Source organism: Lampetra planeri, chromosome 41 (genome assembly GCF_965212315.1).
Source record: "Lampetra planeri chromosome 41, kcLamPlan1.2.h2, whole genome shotgun sequence".
Classification (NCBI taxonomy): Eukaryota; Metazoa; Chordata; class Hyperoartia; order Petromyzontiformes; family Petromyzontidae; genus Lampetra; species Lampetra planeri.
This window is the reverse complement of record NC_136147.1, coordinates 10,669,008-10,691,287: the sequence shown is the minus strand read 5'-3', so window position 1 is coordinate 10,691,287 and position 22,280 is coordinate 10,669,008. Positions and strand designations below refer to the sequence as shown.

The following is a 22,280-nucleotide window of genomic DNA, read 5'->3' as shown; positions in this document are numbered from 1 at the left end:
ATGCAGGGGGGGTGAGCTGGAGTGAGTGGGGGTGATGCAGGGGGGTGTGCTGGAGTGAGTGGGGGTGATGCAGGGGGTGAGCTGGAGTGAGTGGGGGTGATGCAGGGGGTGAGCTGGAGTGAGTGGGGGTGATGCAGGGGGTGAGCTGGAGTGAGTGGGGGTGATGCAGGGGGGTGAGCTGGAGTGAGTGGGGGTGATGCAGGGGGGTGAGCTGGAGTGAGTGGGGGTGATGCAGGGGGTGAGCTGGAGTGAGTGGGGGTGATGCAGGGGGTGAGCTGGAGTGAGTGGGGGTGATGCAGGGGGTGAGCTGGAGTGAGTGGGGGTGATGCAGGGGGGTGAGCTGGAGTGAGTGGGGGTGATGCAGGGGGGTGAGCTGGAGTGAGTGGGGGTGATGCAGGGGGTGAGCTGGAGTGAGTGGGGGTGATGCAGGGGGGTGAGCTGGAGTGAGTGGGGGTGATGCAGGGGGTGAGCTGGAGTGAGTGGGGGTGATGCAGGGGGTGAGCTGGAGTGAGTGGGGGTGATGCAGGGGGGTGAGCTGGAGTGAGTGGGGGTGATGCAGGGGGGTGAGCTGGAGTGAGTGGGGGTGATGTTTGGGGGTGAGCTGGAGTGAGTGGGGATGATGCAGGGGGTGAGCTGGAGTGAGTGGGGGTGATGCAGGGGGTGAGCTGGAGTGAGTGGGGGTGATGCAGGGGGTGAGCTGGAGTGAGTGGGAGTGATGCAGGGGGTGAGCTGGAGTGAGTGGGGATGATGCAGGGGGTGAGCTGGAGTGAGTGGGGGTGATGCAGGGGGGTGAGCTGGAGTGAGTGGGAGTGATGCAGGGGGTGAGCTGGAGTGAGTGGGGGTGATGCAGGGGGGTGAGCTGGAGTGAGTGGGAGTGATGCAGGGGGTGAGCTGGAGTGAGTGGGGATGATGCAGGGGGTGAGCTGGAGTGAGTGGGGATGATGCAGGGGGGTGAGCTGGATTGAGTGGGGGTGATGCAGGGGGGTGAGCTGGATTGAGTGGGGGTGATGCAGGGGGTGAGCTGGAGTGAGTGGGGATGATGCAGGGGGTGAGCTGGAGTGAGTGGGGGTGATGCAGGGGGTGAGCTGGAGTGAGTGGGAGTGATGCAGGGGGGTGAGCTGGAGTGAGTGGGGATGATGCAGGGGGGTGAGCTGCAGTGCGTGGAGGTGATGCAGGGGGGGTGAGCTGCAGTGCGTGGAGGTGATGCAGGGGGGTGAGCTGGATTGAGTGGGGGTGATGCAGGGGGTGAGCTGGAGTGAGTGGGGGTGATGCAGGGGGGTGAGCTGGAGTGAGTGGGGGTGATGCAGGGGGTGAGCTGGAGTGAGTGGGGGTGATGCAGGGGGGTGAGCTGGAGTGAGTGGGCATGATGCAGGGGGTGATCTGGAGTGAGTGTGGTTGATGAAGGGGGGTGAGCTGTAAACATATTTTGTGCTCATTAACTTTAAACTAAACTCATGTTTTAGTGTTAAATGCTGGTTCGTTATGACGTGAGCCATTGGAATATTAACATTCATATTTTGGCATGCACTTCTATTGTTTTCATGTTGCCTTCATTATTTATAAGTAGCTTAGGCCTCCTTGGCAACGGAAACGAAATGTTCTCTTCTGCAATGTAGATAATCGGTCATTGATTTTTTTGTCCTGATGCTGTAATTACCCGTGCTTGTGGATGGGTGACTAACCTGTTGTGTTTGTTATACAGCCACAGGGTGGGCAGACTTGGGGGACCCCGGGGGCGCCTGTACAAGACCCCTATGGGGGAGCGGGTGGAGCCTACCCTCCCATGGCTGGCGGGCAGTACCCCACCCCTGGGCAGCCACCTTATGGAAGTGGGGGATACCCCCCAGCACCTGGGATGGATCAAGCTGCATGGGGGTACCCCCCACCAGGTGGCGCCGGGGGGTACCCCCCCCCAGGGGGCACGGGCGGATTCACCGCCTACCCTGGTGCTGGTGGTAAGCGCTCTGCATACTTCGCACTGGTGTGCAGCAGGGTACAGATTTCGGGGCTAGCACTGTAGCACAAAGCCGGGTGGCTCGCAGGGGGATGGTTGCAGAGTTCAAATCCTGGGTTGTATCGGCCCATAATCACTCTTGCATAAATAAAATGAGTACAATTTTTCTAAGAAGTCAACAGTCCTTTGGAGAGACTCGCTCTCAGCATTGTAATATGTAATTTCTCACCACTGGCTCTGCTAGGCCATAAATGGAACATGGTCACTAGAGCCAGAACTTCTGAATGGCCACGCATAGTGCGCTCGCGTGCTCCGTCATTTGTTTTCACTCTGTCCGCTCATTGTTCCTATTTACTTGTAGCAGCTTGAGCTCATTCCCTGGGTGATTGTGAGCACAATCGTTGCTCCATACTCCTGGCCTTCAGAATTACTTTCTCCGCATATTCCACCTCGCAGTGTTTACCAGTCTTTTAAAATTAAGTCTTTCATGTAAAGAGCTCTCAATCTCTCCAAATGGAAACCGTCCTGTGGTGCGGTGTGATGTGTAAGTCGCTTGATTTACTGTGACCCCGATGTCTTCTCGGGTTTGTCTCGCTCGGCTCATTCCACCACTTGACGTGTGACTCCTGTATCGGAGTGAGATTCACTCTGCTTATCGGATATGATATCTGCAGTTAAAAAATTAGGAAATGCAAAGAGGACAAATGGTTCTAATTTACTTATTCGGTAAAATTGTCGGTTTCATTTTAAGGGAAGATATTTGATATTTGCAATACAAATAACACCAGGGAGGGAGCGCAGCTGTGGAGGTGAAGAGTGTGTCGTTGCTTCGTCTCTGCATCGCTCCACGTGTGTTTCTGTGCCTGTGCCCGTGCCCCCCGCCCCTCACCCCCCCCCCCCCCCAGGCCCTGGTGCTGGCTTCGGGGCCCCGCCGGCTGGGTACCCCGCTGGTTACCCCGGCGCACCCGGGCAACCTCCCATCCAAAACTATGGTGGCGGTGGTGGTGGCGCTCCACCAGGTCCTGCATCTCTCTCATTGCACATTCACACTTCACTATAATAATTACATTTGATATTGCATCGTTCATGCAATACTGCATCTCAAAACGCCGTACAAAACCACAATTTTTTTAATATATATGTAGTGAGTTCAACTGAGTCGTAGATGTCCTCTTGGAGGCAACACATTTATTTAACACCAACACATGGGGTAACAGAATAACAATCTATGGTGGTGACCACCAGGCTAACTACACTAATTACAACGTAACTAGCTACAACGGACCGGACCACAGCTCGGGTTCAGGTCCACGTGTTGGAGACTCGGTAGGACGTAGGACGTAGACGAATGTTTTTTCAGGATGAACAACAACGCCGGTCCCTCTTGGGGACCCGGCTTATAGTCTCTGCTGTGTGGCCGGCTCCGCCCTTGGCCACGACCACCTTCCAGAATCCTCGAGCAGGATCTGGACCCCGATCACGTGACCACCCCTAGCCCCCACTTGGGGCCCCTTTGTAGGCTTAACTGGTCACGTGTCCTCTCGGGTCAACCAGAGTGCCATGGCCTCGAATAACCTCATTCCTACAGCCGGCACTTCCACACCCTATCATGTAGGGCTGGTACTGCACGCCGAGCATGGTGCCATCCAGCACTATCAATCGGCGCTGACCGAGCCCCTCTAGGGCCAGTACTACACCCACACCATAGTGGTATCCGCGATGTCAATACACCAACGCCGTGCCTCCCGAGGGCCGGCACTACACAGTGGCATCCCGCGATGTCACTACATATATATATAGCCTCTCGGAAGACACATGGCACACCCAAACTAAGGTTGACTCAATTTAAGGCTGTAATAAACAAAAAGGTTTTTTAAATGGGACTTAAATATTGGAAAGGACTTAAGGTGCTGACTATGGAGTGGGAATGCGTTCCATACCATGGGAGCTGCAGATGGGAAGGCAGAATGCCCATCCCACTGTCTTGCGTTAAATTTTCGGCTGAACGAGTGCAGTGCGATGCTCTCATTCACCACGGGAGAGCGAGAATATGCATCTGTCTGTGTACTCTCTGGAACAGGGTCCTACCAGCCAGGAATGCCGGGCGCCCCTGGTGCCTACCCAGGGCCTGCTCCACCGGCACAACCCACGCCCAGCCCGGCCCCTGTGCCACAGCCAAACCCCTACCCTGCCCCGGCTCCGGCCCCTGCTCCGGCTCCTGCTCCTTACCAGGTCGGTCACTGGTACCGTTATCTCAACAGCATCTTCATATGCCGATGGAGAGTACTTGTGATCGTCGCCATTGCTCATATAAAGTCCCATGTATTGTAGTGGATGTGTCTTGACATGAGTGGTATTGCCTTGTATCTATAAATACAAAGACAAATATCCCTTGTATAGCCTTTAACAGGTGTATAGCCTTTAACAGGTGCTGTTAGTGAGCACCAATGAAGGCAAGTAACATACCTGTCAACCCCTTATTAGTGCCTATCTCAGTGGAGACCAATTCATACCTTATTGGTCATTCATCCTCCAAAGTCCCATCACAAGCGAGAAACACAAACAAATAGACAAAATTATGTTACTAAAAAAAACTGTTGGATGTATACATTTTATAATTGGTGTCAATGATGGTACGTATTATGCTACTGTCTGTGATCTTGCATGCTGATGCTGCTGCTTGCTTGATACGTGGATGCACACACTCATGTTGTAAATGTATAACAATAAACAGAAAATTATGAAGGGTTAAACACAATACACTATCAAGGGGAAAAAAACTAATTTTTATATTTTGGAACAGGCAAAGGAGGCCTCATGATGTAAATGCTTACCCCGAGCCCTCATTACTTTGATAATGCATTGTCTTTGAGTTGTGCGCGTTTTGGCATCATCTGGTCGAACACCGTATGAGACTACTAGGCTCTAAGGAAAGCTGTCTCTGGTGTGGACCAATCTATTTCAAGGACAATGCATACATTATCAGAGCATGTTTTTTGTTAGAATTCTGACTGCAGGTATTGTAGTTAGCGTAAACATGATTCCTTGTAAAAAGGTTTCAGTTTTGTTGCCAGAAAAAAGGGGAAAAAGATTATTATTATTAGATCCCAATCCTGTTTGTACAAATTTGAGGATCAAATTTGTTGGCTGCTACAGGGATCACTACTCTCCACAGTAAAATATAAAAGCTGTCCCACGACTTTTTTGGCCGTATGATTTTTTTGCCCGTGTTAAAACGGCTGTACGCTGTACGGACCTGAAAACTAAATTTCCCTGTACAAGAATAATGGGTAAAACGTATGGGTTGCCAGGTATGCAGTAATGCCCATGAGGGAGTGGGTGGCCAGCCCCACGCCCGAGCTGCCTTTGTCTCCCGAGTGCTGTTTTTTACACACTGCACCAGGTGCTCATTTTGTGGAAGTCGACCTAGGGGAGGCCGAGGACCGGTTCTGTTAATCGTCACTTGTGTTGGCCCTGAGCGGGAATCGAACTCGGGTGGCCGGGTTCGTAGTCCAATGCTCCAACCGCAACACTACCGCTCCCGACATGTGCATATGCAGAGTGCGGTACATTCGTCACAGATGCTGAATAATTCCATAGCAGGAGCAGCCCGGGTCACCTAATACACTGATAGGGAGTGAATGGAGAGTAACGTACATCTGCTCTGTTCCCATGCAGCCAACTCCACCAATTGGAGGCATGGCCGGCCTGAGCCTGGGCCCCCAGGGAACAGTGAAGCCGATCGGCAACTTTAACGTCCAGGACGACTGCGAGATGCTGCGGAAAGCCATGAAAGGGCTCGGTGAGCAATGCACAGCCTCATAAGGGCTCCACCTCAAGCCGCTACTTCCTTCTCATGGTACTGTCATTTGGTAGCCAGTTTTTTCATGCAAATCACTTCTGTTCGCTGGCTACCTGGCTGGCTGGTTTGGTGTACGGTGGTGACGTCACCGCACACGTCTGTGTGATGCCATCACCCCGCATCCTCGCAGCGTTGAGCCGGGTTCATGCGTTGTGCTGACATCACGCCTCCTGTCCACCAGCTCTCTTCATAGCTCATTGGATTTTTCCAGTCTCAATAAAGATTCTGATGTATCCCGACCAAATGCGTGAGCAGTTCTAGTAACGTAAAATCCTATATACTGGCAGAACCGTTATAAGCATCCAGGCCGGCTAATGACATTACAATAATACAACTGAGCCTCAGAGAGGGTGGCCTGGACTTGGAGCGTGCTCGCAATGTGAGTGTGATTCACATTTTGTAGGTGTGCCAGGGGAATAGGCTCGTACAAGCATTGAGATTGTAGGATGAATGAGATTGTAGGATGCATATGAGGTTGTAGGATGCATATGAAATTGTAGGGTGTATTTAAATTGGTAAATGTAAACTGAAATGTAAACCAATTTACACCACTTTTCAAAGTCTGAGCTGAAAAGGTTTTTTTTAATCTTCTGACGACTGCGGAATAATTTTCTCTTGATCTGATGCTACTTTGAAGATCCTTTTGATTACTTTTTTACATTGGATCATCTGATAAGTGGTCATCTCTGCATCTGTAGGAACCAATGAGCAGGTGCTTATGGACTTGGTGGTGAATCGTTCTAATGCACAGAGGCAAAAGATCAAGCTTACCTTCAAAACCATGTATGGAAAGGTGAGACTACGCGGATAGAAGCACGTTCCCTCATGTTTCTGTATTGCCACAAAATACCAAATGCTACATTGTAATCCTTCTCAGGCTAGTGGTAAACAAATGCATGTGAAAAGCACAGTAACTAAACAGACTTCAGGATATGGGTAAAACAATCTAACTATTGCTTCATACGACAATGCTATTTGAATAGTATTGTATGATTTGCATGATCGTTGAACTGCTCTAAACGCTGCTTTATACAGGTAGGAACAAGTTCCACACTGCCCACCAGGGATTATTTGTCTGTCGTGCATAGCCACGCCCTCGATTTGTATTTCATAGAGCGCTTCGGGCGGGCTCAGCACCACGTAACGCGCCGCCCCACGCAGCTTGCGCCGCGTGACATGGATCACACGAATGCGCTGTCCAACCAAGTTCCTACCTGCCCACTCTGAAGGAACGTGTTTACCGTACCATAATCGTGGATACGGAAAGGATGTGTGTGTGCCACGTGCGTGCTATGTGTTTGTGCTTAGGATCTCATCCGCGACCTGCGCAGTGAGCTGTCGGGAAACTTTGAGGAGATCATGCTGGCGCTTTTCATGCCCACGACCTACTACGATGCCTGGAGCCTGCAGAAGGCCATACAGGTGCGACCGTGGGGCTCTTCAGATGCCCGAGTTTCATACACTCCGCGCAAATGTACAAACCACATCTGCCCCATGGTCGGCATGAAGGTGGTGGCATCAAGTTAATGATGTATGGATAAAGAAAAACTTAGTTTTGCGAGCACATCAGACCTGGTCTCTTGTTTTTGCATTAACTACCAGTCAAGTATCGAGTGGATTATAAGATCCTGCGACTGACCTACAAGGTTCTCAATGAGTTAGCCCCACAATATTTACAGGAACTTATCCACGTTTACTTTCCAACGAGGTCCCTGAGACCTACGGATCGCCTTCTAAGGACTCCGAGGTCAAGGCTCATTTCCTGAGGTGATCGAGCTTTTTTCAGTGCAACTCCCAGACTGTGGAACACTTTGCCTTTGGTAATAAGGTGATCAGAGTCATTAGAGCTACTTTTAAACCGGTCTTGAAAACTCACCTCTTCAAACTGGCCTTTACCCCCGAGTGCTGGCCATTTTACCCTGGTTCTGTTTACTTACTTTCCATACATGGTGGTACATTGGTATCTACGGATGAAATGTGCCTTACAAATGTCAATTACTATTCATTAATTTATCAAGCAAAACTACAGGAATCTGTTAAAGTTTATTATGTGTACATTAGTTTAAATTATTATACAAACATATGTCCAATATTTATATAATGTGTTATGTTAATGGGTAGACTCGTTCATTATGCCTCTTTACAAACAAGGACCCAAACACGATGTGACGGTTCAGATCCATTTGCATAACATCCGTTTGTTTTAAACTATTTGAGCAAATAGTGTGGGACTGTCAGATGCCAGTAACTTATTATCTGACAAGCAACACGGTTTACAGCCTGGTTTTCCTTGTGATAGTAACACTTTAGGTCCGATGCAAAATATTGTCAATGGCATTGATAATTGTAATCCTTGTTTAGTGGGTAAGTAGGGAGAGAAACTTGCTGGAGGCAACACGTTTATTATAACTAAGGGTACATAACACAAAGGGGTAATGGCCCCTTACACCCTATACCCTATGGAGGTAGCCCCTCCGGACTAATGTGCCCTTACTCTGGTTATAGCTCTACCCTAGACTGGTAAGCTCTGAACCCGACCCTAGCCAGGGGTTCGGGTTCTGCCCTTTGGACTCTTCGCTGCAGGTCTTTCAGAGTGGTTTTTCAGATCTCCATATCTTCAGGTCTTCAGGTGGACGATGACCCGTTCAGAGGTCCGGCTTTTATAGCCGTTCCAGAGTCTCTCCGCCCCTCGCCACACATTCCTTCTCGAACTCTCTAGGGGGGGCCCTGGAATGTAACGGCATCCCCCCCAGCCCCCCTCTTAGGGTCTGGGGTCCCTGGTGGCCCAACGGCCCAACTCATCCCACCTATCCTGTCTACCACTTTCTGTTGGTACATGTCCGCTACTGCAGGTAAGAATCAATGGTGATAACCATACCGCCTAACAATGGCACTATACTTGCAATGCAATAATTGTTGACTCGGAAAAGGCATGTGACATGGTGCCCCATCACTTGGCCTTAATTAATATGTCGAATCTGGGTATTGACAAGAGTATTTTTTTAGATAAAGGCATTTCTGTGTTATAGAGTTCAGAAGGGACAGGGTAGGAAAAGCCCTCTCTGATGATGCCCCAATAACACCTTGAGTCCCATAGAGCAGTGTTCTTGGAACTGTTACTGTTCCTTATTTTCATAAATGACCGAACACCATGTGGCCCTAGCTTGCTTGATTAGTCCGTTTGATGGTGATGCTATTGTAATGAAGCACTTCCACGACGACTGTAGACTTGTCTTATTAAATCCTTTATATTAAGTTCACTTGCTTGCTTGTTTGCGCGCTTACGACCGTGTAAATCTTTCGGTCGTTTTTTAACCCACTTCCCTTGATTCAATCGAGCTGACATTTTGCACACAGACTCGTTGTGCGTGACAATTTATTTTCGTGAAAAAAATGTTCCAAAATTTTCCACTTTTTGGGACAATTTTTTTTTCATGTTTAATTTAAAATACCAATGTGATAAAAATGAAACTCTTACTCAAGAAAAACAGAAATGAATAATAAAATAAAACCGATGCCATGCATATAAAGGATTTAATTTTTTAACAACTAGCTTTACTATCTGGCTTCGCCCGGGACTTGGATTCACCATGCCCAGCCGCCTTTGTCTCCCCAGTGGCGATGTTCACACCACACCAGTTATTCGTTTGAGGCTGAGTCGACCTAGGGGAGGCCCAGGACCGGTTCAAATAATCATCACCAGTGGTGGCCTTGAGCGGGAATCGAACTCGGGTCGCCGGGTTCGTAGCGCAGCGCGCTAACCATAGGTACACACACACGCGCTTGCTGCGGACACACAACTTTCAGGGTGCATACGGCAGTAAACGACTGATATAATAAAGCAATGCTGCGCGAAGAATGCCTTCGACCGGCACACATTTGTTTGGCACTGTACCCGTGCTACGGAGGGTTGGTGGGGGGGACATGAGCAGGCACACTGCGTTACGCTTCCACATGCGCGGGTCACATGACAGATGTGACGTCACAGCTCACTTCCCGTGCAAAAAAGATATGCATAATTGAGCCCCCCCAAATTTTTGCATGGTGTACAGTCTGGAAAGTACCCACATGGCAAATTTCAAGTTTGTTGCATGTCGGGAAGTACGCCAAATATTTTGAACAGACACACATAATCACAAATTTCCCTTTTATATATATAGATGACTACACAGCTCCGCTCTATCTTCCTGAATGGTTCCGCTCTCTCTCTTCTTGGTGTAACGCGCGCACTCCCTCGTCTACTGTTGCGGTGCGTCTCTCTCTCTCTTCGCACTCGCTGCTGGCTGGCGGCGGGCTTGGAGGAGAGAGGGCTCCACCCGTTACCTTTGGCCCAGATGGAACCCTTCCCTCTGATTGGATATGAGTAACCCAGCAGTGACGATGCAGCCCTTTGTCGTCCCTTAGGTGGCGCTCTCTCATTACATCACCCCCCCCCTCCCCCATGATGAAAAGACTAGCCGTCCCGACTCGGAACGAAGTTAGCACTGGTAATGAATGAGCGACAGTGCAGGAGTCGACGAGCAGCAGGGAACACACACAACGAGAGTATGAACAACAATGAATGCATCAAGTAACTAAACGAATACCGAATACAGATAAGAACAAGAACGATTAACGAAATCGGCCCGTCTTCGAACGGGTCCGCGACGCCGGACCTTCCCTTGCGTCAGCGTGCAGCCCCGAAAGGCCCGACTCGGCAGGAGGCAGAGCGGTCAATGGATTGTGCGGAATTGTCGTCCGCATCAGCAGTCAAGGGTTCGGCAGCTGTGGGCGGCAAAACAGAGTCCCTCGGGAGATCAATCTGCAACCGGTCTGGCACGTCGGACACATCAGACCCTGACAGGCCAATTTTTTTAGATGACGAAACGATGCGCGGAGGAAAGAACGGTTTCAATCGAGACAAGTGGACGAACCAACGACGGGATGCGCACGCACTGTGGATGCCGAACTTCAACCACCTCAACTGGCCCGTGCCACGGCCTGTCGATAAATGAGCATTACACTCTCAAATTGTGAACCGCTTTATTTGAGAGGTAGAGGGAGGAAATGCACACAGGAGACTGTCACCCTCACAGAGAGAGACAATGCAACACACACAGGTGACTGTGTAATCCTCACAGTAAGAAGGTTACTGCGGAAGCTCGGTGGAGCGACACCCTGAGAACACTGGACTTCTAAGGCAACTGCGAATGGGATAGCGGCGCAGCTTCTCGGCAATGCAAAAACAATTGGAAGTCGAAAACAAGAACGTACAGTAAAAAAAGCCACAAAAGCTACTCTTCACCAGTGTCAAAACTCTCCTCTGTCTGCAGCTGTACTTCCAGAAAAAATAGATACCGTACTGGCGGTAACAAAGGCAGGTAAAGACGCAGGAATAAATGGAATTTACCCAGAATTCCTAGAAAATACCTAGGAAGTAAAGGAAGAACCTGGCTAGATTCAAAGCTTTTGTGACTGCAGAAATTACTCTTTGGTTATTTCGGTAAAGTCACGTATAACAAAAAAAAATAATAGAATACGACGTTTTGATTGCAACACAAGCAATCGTCATTTGGTACAAGTGAATGAGAAAACAAACCTTGTAAACTTAGAAATATAATGCAATACAACACAGAGTCGGCTAACATAACAGTCAACACCCTACCTGGTTGATTACGTTCTTCCAAAGATTGCTAAATTTGAGAGAGACAAAACACAGACACGGAGACACGTAGACATATAAGCAGAGAGAGACAACACAGATACACAGAGACACACACATGGGCACACAGAGAAACAACGCCTCTGTGTCGAGGCCTTAAATAGAGAGGGGGGGGGGGGTGAAGAGAAATTAGCATGTCAATAAGAGATTTGGAGCTTTCGTGACTGCAGGAATTACTCTAGGTTCTTTCAGTAAAGTCACGTAGAAATAAAATAAGAAAACAAACTTAGTCAAATTTGGAAATGTAATGCAATGCAACACAGAGTCGGTCAACACAACGCATAGCCTGGTTCCATTCTTCTGAAGACGATTGCTGGTGTTGCAATCGAAACGTCGTATTTTATTATTATTTAATTTCTTTATACGTGACTTTACCGAAAGAATCAAAGAGTAAGAACTTGGCTGCCGAAACTTAAAAAAAAAAATCATCGCCACCAGTAAGCTTACCAAGACTTTGGAGAAAAACAAAAGTCATTGCTCTCCTCAGGCCAGGAAAACCTACTGATGACCCGCACAGCTACAGGCTATTCTCTATTCTTTGTACAGCCTACAAGCTACTGGAGCGAGTACTGCTAGCTCGACTTTCCTTGTTTGGAAGCCACCATGCCACCTGAGCAAGGAAGGTTTTTGGCCACAACAAAGCTGTTGTGACCAGATTCTCGCCTTAACATCACACATTGAAGCTGGCTTTCAGCATAAACAGAAAACAGAGGTTGCTTTCATAGACTTGTACTCTGCATAGCTTACGGTCTGGCGCCAAGGACTCCTCCCCTTTTAAACTTGCCAACACCATCAAGTGTAAAAAAACGGTTTGCCTCATCGCCAGTATGCTCAGCGACCAACAATTTCGCGTCCATCTCGAAAACCAGGTCAGCCGCCCACGAACTCTACAAATTGGCCTACGGTAGGGTCGGTATTAGCACTAGCCCTATTTAATCTTTACACCAGTGACATGCCGGCCACATTAAGCAGCAAGTTCATTTACGCAGATAATCTAGCACTGGCCAGGCAAGCGACGACACTCGGCGCAGCTAAAGACACCTTGAACACCGACCTAAAGAAATTGGGAGATTATTTCTACTTCTGGTGACTTAAGCCAAATCCAACCAAGACGGTGCCCTTGGCGTTGCATCTCAAAAATGCGGAGGCAAAATGTACTCTGAAGATCGAGTTTTGTGGTAAAACCATCACCCACTCCTAAAACACCATGGAGTGGTGCTCGATCGAAGTCTCACTTTTAGGCAACGCATGAAGCAGTTGAGTAACAAGATAAAAACCCGCACGAACATTATCCATAAACTGGTGGGAACGAGTTGGGGCTGTGATGCGCGAACACTACGGACTGTCACGATTGCCCTTGTGTTTTCGACGAGAGAGTATTGCTCACCTGTGTGTGGACGCAGCGCTCGCACTCGAGTTATCAACAGGCAACTGAACATCACAATACGTGCCATCTCAGGTACGCTGAAGTTGACGCCGACCCAGTGGCTCCTAGTGCTCACCCACATCGCTCCGCCATAAATTCGTTGTGAAACTGGCCGTCGGGAGTACCAAAAATATCTCCTCAACCCGCACCTTCCGATACATTGGAACACAAACCCAGTGCCGCCTGTTCGCCTAAAATCACGCCACCCCTTCTGGATCACAGCAGCCTCACTCCACGTCACATACAAATGAAGGCGGGAGTTGGAAGTAAGCCTGGATTGTGGCCGATGTCAAAAATAAACATGTCATACAGGACCCTACCATCAAACTTCCTGGTTTCAACCTTCCACGCTGCCAATGGTCGACCATCAACCGAATCACGACCGGGCATGGCCTATGCGGCCACCTGATCTACAAATGACACATCAAAAATTTGGCAGCCTGCGACTGCGGCCACAAATCCCAAACCATTGACCACATTGTAATCACCTGCTGTCTTCACTCCTTTTAAAGGATGAATGGACGAGATCCACTCTGCATTTGAACAGACAATTGAGTGGATAACAAATCTAAAATTACATTTAATATGCTGCTATTAAGCCATACAAAATAAATGCAAGACATGGAACACGCACAAATGACTTTGTGTAACCCTCACAGTGAGAGACCTGGAATGCACACAGATGGCTGTGTGCACTCCTTGTGATTTTAGCATGGTGAGTTATGCGTGTGTCCTGTGGTGCTGTGCAGGGTGCTGGGACCAATGAGAAGGTTCTGGTGGAGATCCTGTGCTCGCGCACCAATCAGGAGATCCGGGAGATTGTTTCGTGCTACAAGGACGAGTTTGGCCGTGACTTGGAGAAGGACATCAAATCGGACACGAGCGGACACTTCAAACGGCTGCTTATCTCCATGTGTCAGGTGTGGGAGTGACGAGGACTTACATTTCCTTATCGGGGGGGTGGAGTCTGTAACTAGCAGATTCAATAATTTCATTCACACATCATAATGGTTTTACTGCAGCATTGGACGAATTGGTAACGCGGGTTATTTTCCTTCAGAGAAACTATGTTGTTTATTCGTGGTGTTGGCGGGGTTGACCATTTCCCTGGGTCGAGAGAGGTTACACACACCACTGTAGTCGAGATGGTTATTAAAACATGTAACTGGGATTGAACTCTGCATTTTAGCAGAACGCTTCTACGATAATAAGTGACTGGCAACAACTCAGCACTTATATCACTTGAGTAACTGTGGCCAAGCGCTCAATGCAATAATCGTGGCTAACATGCATAAGTTAAAGAGTTGTTCCCACTGAAGTGTAATGTGGAATAGGAGCCTTCTGCTCTACTAAATATCACACACCCATTCCGGGTGTTCTTTAAGTGGTATTTCCTGATCATGTGTTTTGGAATGTGTTTTGGAATAACCTGTCAAATGCATGTGCGTGTGTGCATCCTGTGTGTTTGCTGTGTATGTGCCCAGGGCAATCGCGACGAGAGCCCTTCGGTGGACCTGGCACTAGCGCTCTCTGATGCGCAGAAGCTTCAGAGCTCCGGTGAGGGGAAGCTCGGCACTGACGAGTCGGCGTTCAACATGATCCTGGCGGTGCGCAGCTTCCCGCAGCTGCAGGCCACATTCCAGGAGTACATCAAGGTCAGAGACTGCGCACGTTTCTCTTGCTCATTCAGTCGCTTGTTGTTATACGCGTCGTACCACGCTGCTAGGAGTCATGGCCATCTCTGGCACCCAACACGGTGGATGACTACTCGCACTCCACGCCCCGGCCGCCAGGTGGCGCCGCCCGACCTAATGTCTCAATCTGGCGAGAGGGAGTGTGTGCCACCGTGGCTGGCCCACTGATGCTCTCCCCACTTGCTGCTGCTGTGGACCTGCTCGCACGAATGGGGATCCGGATCCGCCCACGGAGAACCAGCAGTCACGTGGCACCTGGTTACATGGCACAAGATGGCGGCCGTTGGCCCGTGGAGAGAGGTGGCTTCCCACCTCTCCCCACGGGCCAAGTGGACGGGCCTGTCCCACACTGCCCCAAGCATGTGGATAAATTGTGACTGCAGCAACACCCACACACGCACTAGGCCCCCCATTTATCCCGCTATGCTCCCACACACTAATACACATCAGGACACACGGCACTCTTTTCACTAATTTATTCAGGCCCACAGGGCCTGCAACATACACACACCTATAGGCTATGGGAGTTTAGGGTCTAGATTACGGATAGGCAGCGTTACAGTTTACTGAAGCTGGACACGGTGCCTGGCCCCGTCTGTATGTTGAACTTCTTTCGCACTGTACATAGCCAACGGTGCAAATCGGAGGTACGGCGCCCACACAACAACCGCCATGTGCCTCAGGAGGCCGCAACACCCACAGCGGCCACTCGGCCTTAGGGAAAATGCGTACAGGGGCCGGGTCTCCAGCGTGGCCTGTGTCGCCTCTCGGTCCCCGCTCCCTCAACATATGTTGTATGTGGATTGTAGAATTTTGTGTCGAACTAGGACCCGTATCTAACAGAGAGGGGTCCTTGCCTATAAACATATAGCAGTTCAGCAGCATTAGTTTTAGCAAGCCTGAATGCTAAAGAGATAATGAATGTTGAAACTGGTCCAGAGTTTGTTGAACCAATGCTGCTGAAAGGCCTTGTGACTGATTGGAATGTGTAGTATTGTTCACAGAGGCACACACACCCTGTAGCTGGAGGCAACAGGTTTATTTACACAACCCTCAACACTCGGGTTCTGTAGCTAGGTATAGCTGGCTGTTCATTATGTGCGTGCGGATTAGTGTAGCGAGCGGGCCAGCCAGCACACACGCTGTCTGACCCACGACTTCAACTACTCTAACGCGACGAGCGAAGCGCGAAGCCGGAGAGATGCGGGACCCCGAGCAAATCCCATCAGACAAGAACCTTGAACCCCGTCTGCCCCCCCCCCCCCCCCATTATCCCCTGGCCATCGCCTCCCTCTCCCGTCGGCCACACCCACACCTTTGCCAATCAGGAGTCCCTGGCTCACAATCACGTGTCCCTGTGATTGTGAGCTGGGGACTCAGTAGCACTTCCGGAGCGTAGACAGTAATTACAGTAGTGACTTCATGTCACTACATATGTAGTGACGGTCACTGTGTGGTGGCGGGCTTACGAAGCCCGCTTACTGGGCAATAGTACCAGCCCTAGGGGGGCTTGGGTGAGCTGTTGTATATATTGGGTATTGAAAAATTTATAAATAAAAAATGAAAAAACGTGCCATAATCCGCAATTATGCTCATTTATGTAATTATGCAAAGTACTGTATGCTAATTAGGAAGGTGTAATTGAATTAAGTTGTTCTAGTGTATGCAATTATGCTAATGTATACAATAATTAGGCTTGCATCGTCTAGGGTTGTATTATCAATCGGGATAATACAATGAATTGTATGAAGTTATGCAAGTGTGATGTAAGTATGCTGATTAAGCTCGGCTTCGTTGTCTAGGGTTGTATTATCAATCGGGATAATACAATGATTCTCGCTTTAACTTTTACTGATTGTCTTAGTGTGGTTTATGTCAGCTCTCAAAATTCAGATCTGTCCGCAGAATACAGTTCTTATAATTAAGATTATTATGCATGAACTTAGGAAGGCACCACTCAGACACTTTAATATGCAAACTCTTATGCTAGGAATGTCAACACAGTACTCCTAGAGATGTCCTCATTGATCCGTACATTTAACCCTCAATGATTAAGTTTGTTGAACTGGGTAACAGAACAATCGGTTAATTCCTCAGAGTAAAGCGAGCATACATGGCGATGGGAAAAAGTCCTTAAAAATTAATGTGACTATTCATACGAACAGCAATAAAGAAACATCTCCCGAAAGCAAAAGTAGACCTCAATTAATTAATTGGTAAGATTATGCAATTAACTAAATGTCTTGGAACAATGTTGTGCGGAAGTGTGCCTGCTTGTCTAGCAAATGTTATCAATTGGCTAAGGTCTTCTTGGTTCTTTTGGTAAAGTCACGTAGAAGGGAAGTAATAAAATAATAAAAAAATTTAAATAAAACCTAATAAAATAATTCTCACGACGTTTCGGCCACAACGCAAGCAGCCGTCCTCAGGTGAAACCAGGTCTGTCGAGGCGACAGCGTCTGAATGAATTAGCACACGTGCTTGGAGCATATATATAAGCTGGGTTGGAAGGGGGGGGGGAAGGGCGCCTTGACAAAATAATTTGCATATCAAGAGGAATTTAGCATATTTATGGGAAATGCCCCGTGCTCTCTGGCGATGCACGATGCGCTCGCAGCTCGTCCGCTGCTGCTGGTCCTCTGGATGCTCGCTTGGTCGATGCTTAGCGCTTTCCGCCCTTTCTCCAGGTTGATTGCTTGTCGTTGCTCGTCACTCTTTCCCTCTCACTCTCTCCTTAATCGTGCCGCTGCTGGGTGGGAGCTGGCACTCAATGTAGAATAAAACTTTTTAGCGATACTTCGTCTGACACATGGCTACTCGGCAAGCCGCGCCATTCTTGATTGCGGGGCCCACCCCCGGAGCCTGCCGCAGCAAGACTCAACTCTTTGCGTTGACTTCATAGACTCGTGGTTTGTGCTGATGCAGCTCCCTACCGATGTGCCTGTCACGGGGGCAGATTCCCGGAGCCTGCCGCTCGCAGCACCAAATAGTGTGTCATGTCTGCTTATATCTGAAATTCTCTCCCCTCGGCTCGCCCTCTCACAAAGGACCGGAATTCCTTTGATTTTTCTCTTAGCTTGTGGGAGAAGTTGTTCGTCCAGTGTACATGTGTGTATGTTCTGATTTATTAAGCAATCGGTTAACTCTCATCAAGGCCTGTTCCTGTCATGGTCGAGGTGTTACATTTTTGTCTCTCTCAAAGAGGGGCGCTGTGGCCTTTGAAGTCGTGTTCTCTCGTACCGGTTGGAAGTAAAAAATATTATTTTACCTCTTATAACTTGACACGTACCACTTTTTGCAGTTTTGACTCTGTAAGTGACTCAAGTTATGTTTGGAGCAGTGTTTACAGTACTTCCATTGTGGTTTGGAATTCCTTCATGGTGTTTGATATCTCGAGGGGAGGTGCCCTCCTTATGTGTATGTAATTTATTTCTACCACGTGCTTCTGGAAAACAAAAGGCGGTTGGGAGGCTCTCTCTATGGAACACATTATCTTGGTCGCGTGTGATTGACCTGTTTCGGCTTTATTCTCGAGTTATATCTCCAACCTCAGGATATCAAAATATAACTAAGTTTTGACTTAAACTTCCGTGACTGCCAGAATTCCTTCTTTGGTTTTTTCGGTAAAGTCGCGTAGATAGAAGAATAATAATAAAAATAAGGTGAATAACATTCATATTAAAATAATATGAGAATAATCCACTAATGTAGATTATAGCCTGGTTCTTAGGTTTTTTCAGTAAAGTCACGTAGGTAAAAAATTAAAATTAATAAAAGTAAAATAAAAAATAAAATCACGACGTTTCGGAGGCAACACAAGCTTCCGTCTTCAGGTGGAACCGTCACAGCACGATAGCTGTATCAAGTAAATGAGAGATTCCAAGAGATACTCCCCCATATATATACTGGTTGAGGGGGGTAAGGTGCGGCTTGAGACTACGGCTAGTCTACATAACAAAGGTCTGAGCCTGAAGGGGGGGGGGGGTGCCAGAGTTGTTCAAAGTGCAACTGCTGCTAATGAGACCGAGCCTCTGCCATGTAGATGGTAAAAGCACAAAAGCAGTTCAGGAAGAAACAGCCTCCTGCTATGTTGTTTGGTGGGTAAAACTTATAGCAGGAAACCAATGTGTGAAAAAAGAAGCTAAACATGGTAAAACAAAACTGGCTGTCTATCAGTAACCTGTACAGTAACTCAAGAATAGTTGTCTGTCAAATAAGATGGTCCAAATATGTGTAGTTAAATCTTTTTTGCATGGTTAATCACATCTTTCCAATGATTACTCAGTTTGTACCCATCATCACGGTTGAAATTATGTCTGTGTTTGTATATTTGTATGGCTTCGTGTACAAACCTTTGATGGTAGCCAGGAGGTTTGCAGAGTACCTTGGTCTCGGAAAAGACAATTTCATGAGAGCCCACAGAGTTGTAGCAATGATCGGCAACGGCCGAAGAATCAGTTCTGACGTGTTTCAGATCTGACTTGTGCTCGCGGACACGATCAGAGACATGACGTTTCGTTTCTCCAATGTAGCAATCACCACAACTGCAACTCAGTTTGTAGACTCCAGGATACTGTAAGTCAGGAACGACATCCTTCACAGATGGAATCAGATCGCGGATTTTATGCACTGTACTGAATCGGACTTGGATCTTATGTTTGTTTAGAATTTTGGAGATCTTTTTGGTCACGCCTGCTATGTATGGCAACGTGATAGTTTTGATCGGAGTTTCATGTGGCTGTTTCTGTATGGTGGGAGAAACAGCTTGGCGGATGGTGCGGTCAGAGTATCCGTTCATCCTGAGGGCCCGATGTACATGTCTTAATTCACTGGCCAGGTGTTGTTGGTCAGAAATGCCATGAGGTCTGTGGTATAGCGTTTTGATGAGAGAATTATTTTGAGATGGGTGGTGGTGGGAATCCGGTTTCAAGTAGGAATCTGTGTGGGTGGCTTTCCTGTAGACAGAATGTCCCAAGGATCCGTCAGGTCTCCTCTCAAATAGAATATCTAAGAATGGTAGTTTACCATCTTCCATGGTGAATCTGATGGATGGGTGTCTGGAATTGATGTGGTCCAAGAAGTGGTTCAATGCTGGGAGGCCATGTGGCCAAATGACGAAAGTGTCATCCACATACCTCTTCCACAGAGAAGGACGCAGGGTGGATGTCTGGATGGCGTCTGATTCAAACTTTTCCATGAACATGTTGGCTATCACTGGTGACAAGGGGGAGCCTATAGGGGTACCCTCATTCTGTTTGTAGAAGGTGCCATTCCAGGTAAAATAAGTGTTGGTGAGGCAATGCCTAACCAGCGCAGGTACATCCGAATTCAATCCATGTTGGACCAAGTCCTCAATTATTGTTAGGGTGTCCGGTACTGGGACTTTGGTAAACAGAGATACTACATCAAAACTGACGAGGATGTCATCAGGAGATAGTACCATGTCCTTGACCATAGATACTAATTGGGTTGAGTTGAGTACTGCCGAAGAGGTCTTGCCTGTGAAGGGAAGCAGAGTATCTGATAGAAACCGGGCTAGTTTGTAGGTAGGAGAGTTGATCGTCGACACGATGGGTCGTAGCGGGGTGCCTTCTTTATGGATCTTGGGAAGACCATAGAGTCTGGGAGGTCTTGCCGCCGATGGTTTTAGAGAGGGACGTTTGGTTGGTTCGATTAGGGAAGTCGAACTCGTGATAATTTTGTTGTTTTTTGTCGTTAGGCTATTAGTAGGATCGTTTTTATTTTTGGAGTAACTCCCATCATTAAGTAGGTCCAGGATTTTGTTGTTGTATGAATCTTTATCCATGATGACTGTGGCATTGCCCTTGTCTGTCGAGAGGATGACGATATCATCTCTCTTTTTTAGGTCTGCGAGTTCATTTACATTTTTTACCTACGTGACTTTACCGAAAAAACCTAAGAATATGAATACTTGCAGTCACGAAAGCTTCAAATCTAGAATTATAGCCTGGTTCTTAATCTGAGTGCAATCTATGTCGACTTTTTTCTTATAGCCAAGCTTCGAACTTTTATAGTTGAAAAGAAACCAAATAAATTGTGTTTGGTTCTCGCCGCCTGGAAAGAATTGTGGCGCCCGTTGCTTGTACGTGGTATATAGCAGCCTTTGAAGCCCGGTAGAGATTTCCCCAGAATCTCATTAGTAACCCCCCCTCCCCTTTTTGCACCTGGGGTTTTATTACCTTGTATAGCTACTTCCTTGCCTGGTGTGCTGGTGAAAGGCAGCTGCCGTTTGCCCTAAGCGACACCGCGATTATGATAAAAAAATATATTGGCAGAATTATTCTTAATATACATTTTTGGAAAAAGGCCTATATATACAACAGAGCGCTGGTCAGCATGAAGGCACCACGTCCAGTATGCGGTGCGGGCTCCCGGTGAGGGAGCGAGAGGAAGTGCCAGCCAGCCAGGGTTACATGTGGGCATGATACACTGGTTAACCTGCCGACACTTGACTGGATGATATTGGAGGGGGACCATCGGTGGACGGGTGCCGCTGGGCAGTCACGTGATATAAAGGAGCTCTCAGGAGCCTTCGGGAAAGAGCTCGAGGAGCGGAGCCAGCCCCAGCCCAGGCCAATATAACGGGGCCCCGTGCGGGGCTCCGGATTCTTCGGGTTGTTGGTGATGAAGCCTCTAGCCACGTGGTCTGGGACCTAGCGTGTAGTCCGGGCTGGGATAGCGAACCATGTCTAGTTCTGCCATAGCGTGGCTAGATGAGCATTCAACACCCAAGTGTAGATTGTGTTATGTTATGTTGATTATTGAATAGTGTTGCTCCCAAGACAACGTCTGCGACTCAGTTGGACTCACTACACATGTAAAAAAATATTTTTTTATTAATAATATTATACGGACGCACAGATATGTGGAGATTTGTTTGCTACTTTTTCATGTTATATTCTCCCCACGCTAAGGATTATTTTGTGTTCTTCGTGATCGACTTCTGTTCCCCACAGCCTCCATGTGCGACCAGCAGCTAAATTGACAATGTCAGGTTGTGGTTTGCAAAGGGTTAAACTAGTGGCTAAAAACACAAACCTCGGTCGTATAAAACGTACTCATGAGTTGATTTGCTACCAGGGTTGCTGCGATTAGTGACCTAATCGATCAGCATAGACTGAATAGCAATACACTGTGCAATGGAAGTGATCACCAGCTATAGCATCTTGACATAATTGTGACGTGTGGTTGTGCGTGAACTGAAATGCACTCTGCCGTGAATGTCAGGGGATGTGTTGAGCCTGGCGGCTTAAGGGAGTACTCTGTGGGAAAATTCATTTGTGAGGCAACGCTGTTTTCAGGCTGTGATGTTAAGCTGCACGTGTAATGGGTGGGGTGTTCCTTTCGTTACAGCTTTCTCAACGAGACATCATCAACACAATTGACAGAGAGTTCTCTGGGAACGTGAAGGACGGACTTAAGGCAATTGGTTAGTAGCACCCAGCAGCAGGCTTTCCTGTGCATGGATCCATTCACAACATGTACCCGAGCAACGACAGCTCTGCCTGAGCTTGAAGATATCGGTGCTTCTACCAAACCCCGATCAATATTCTGTTCCCCTCCAACTGGTTACTGCGTCTCACTACAAATATCACTTCGTACCTTCTCCACACTCGCGACCT

General features: G+C 48.1%; 1 protein-coding gene across 2 annotated transcripts in view; it reads left to right on the top strand.

Moving 5' to 3' along the window:
• Window positions 1-22,280, top strand: part of LOC144732212 (annexin-B12-like) — a 246,943-nt gene that overhangs the window by 221,212 nt on the left and 3,451 nt on the right. For both annotated transcript variants that reach the window (XM_078613608.1, XM_078613607.1), the window contains exons 3-11: window positions 1,703-1,955; window positions 2,860-2,973; window positions 4,035-4,186; window positions 5,633-5,756; window positions 6,515-6,609; window positions 7,125-7,238; window positions 13,693-13,863; window positions 14,428-14,598; window positions 22,012-22,087. In XM_078613608.1, the coding sequence (XP_078469734.1) occupies window positions 1,703-1,955; window positions 2,860-2,973; window positions 4,035-4,186; window positions 5,633-5,756; window positions 6,515-6,609; window positions 7,125-7,238; window positions 13,693-13,863; window positions 14,428-14,598; window positions 22,012-22,087 (1,270 nt within the window). The remainder of the gene's footprint in view (window positions 1-1,702; window positions 1,956-2,859; window positions 2,974-4,034; window positions 4,187-5,632; window positions 5,757-6,514; window positions 6,610-7,124; window positions 7,239-13,692; window positions 13,864-14,427; window positions 14,599-22,011; window positions 22,088-22,280) is intronic.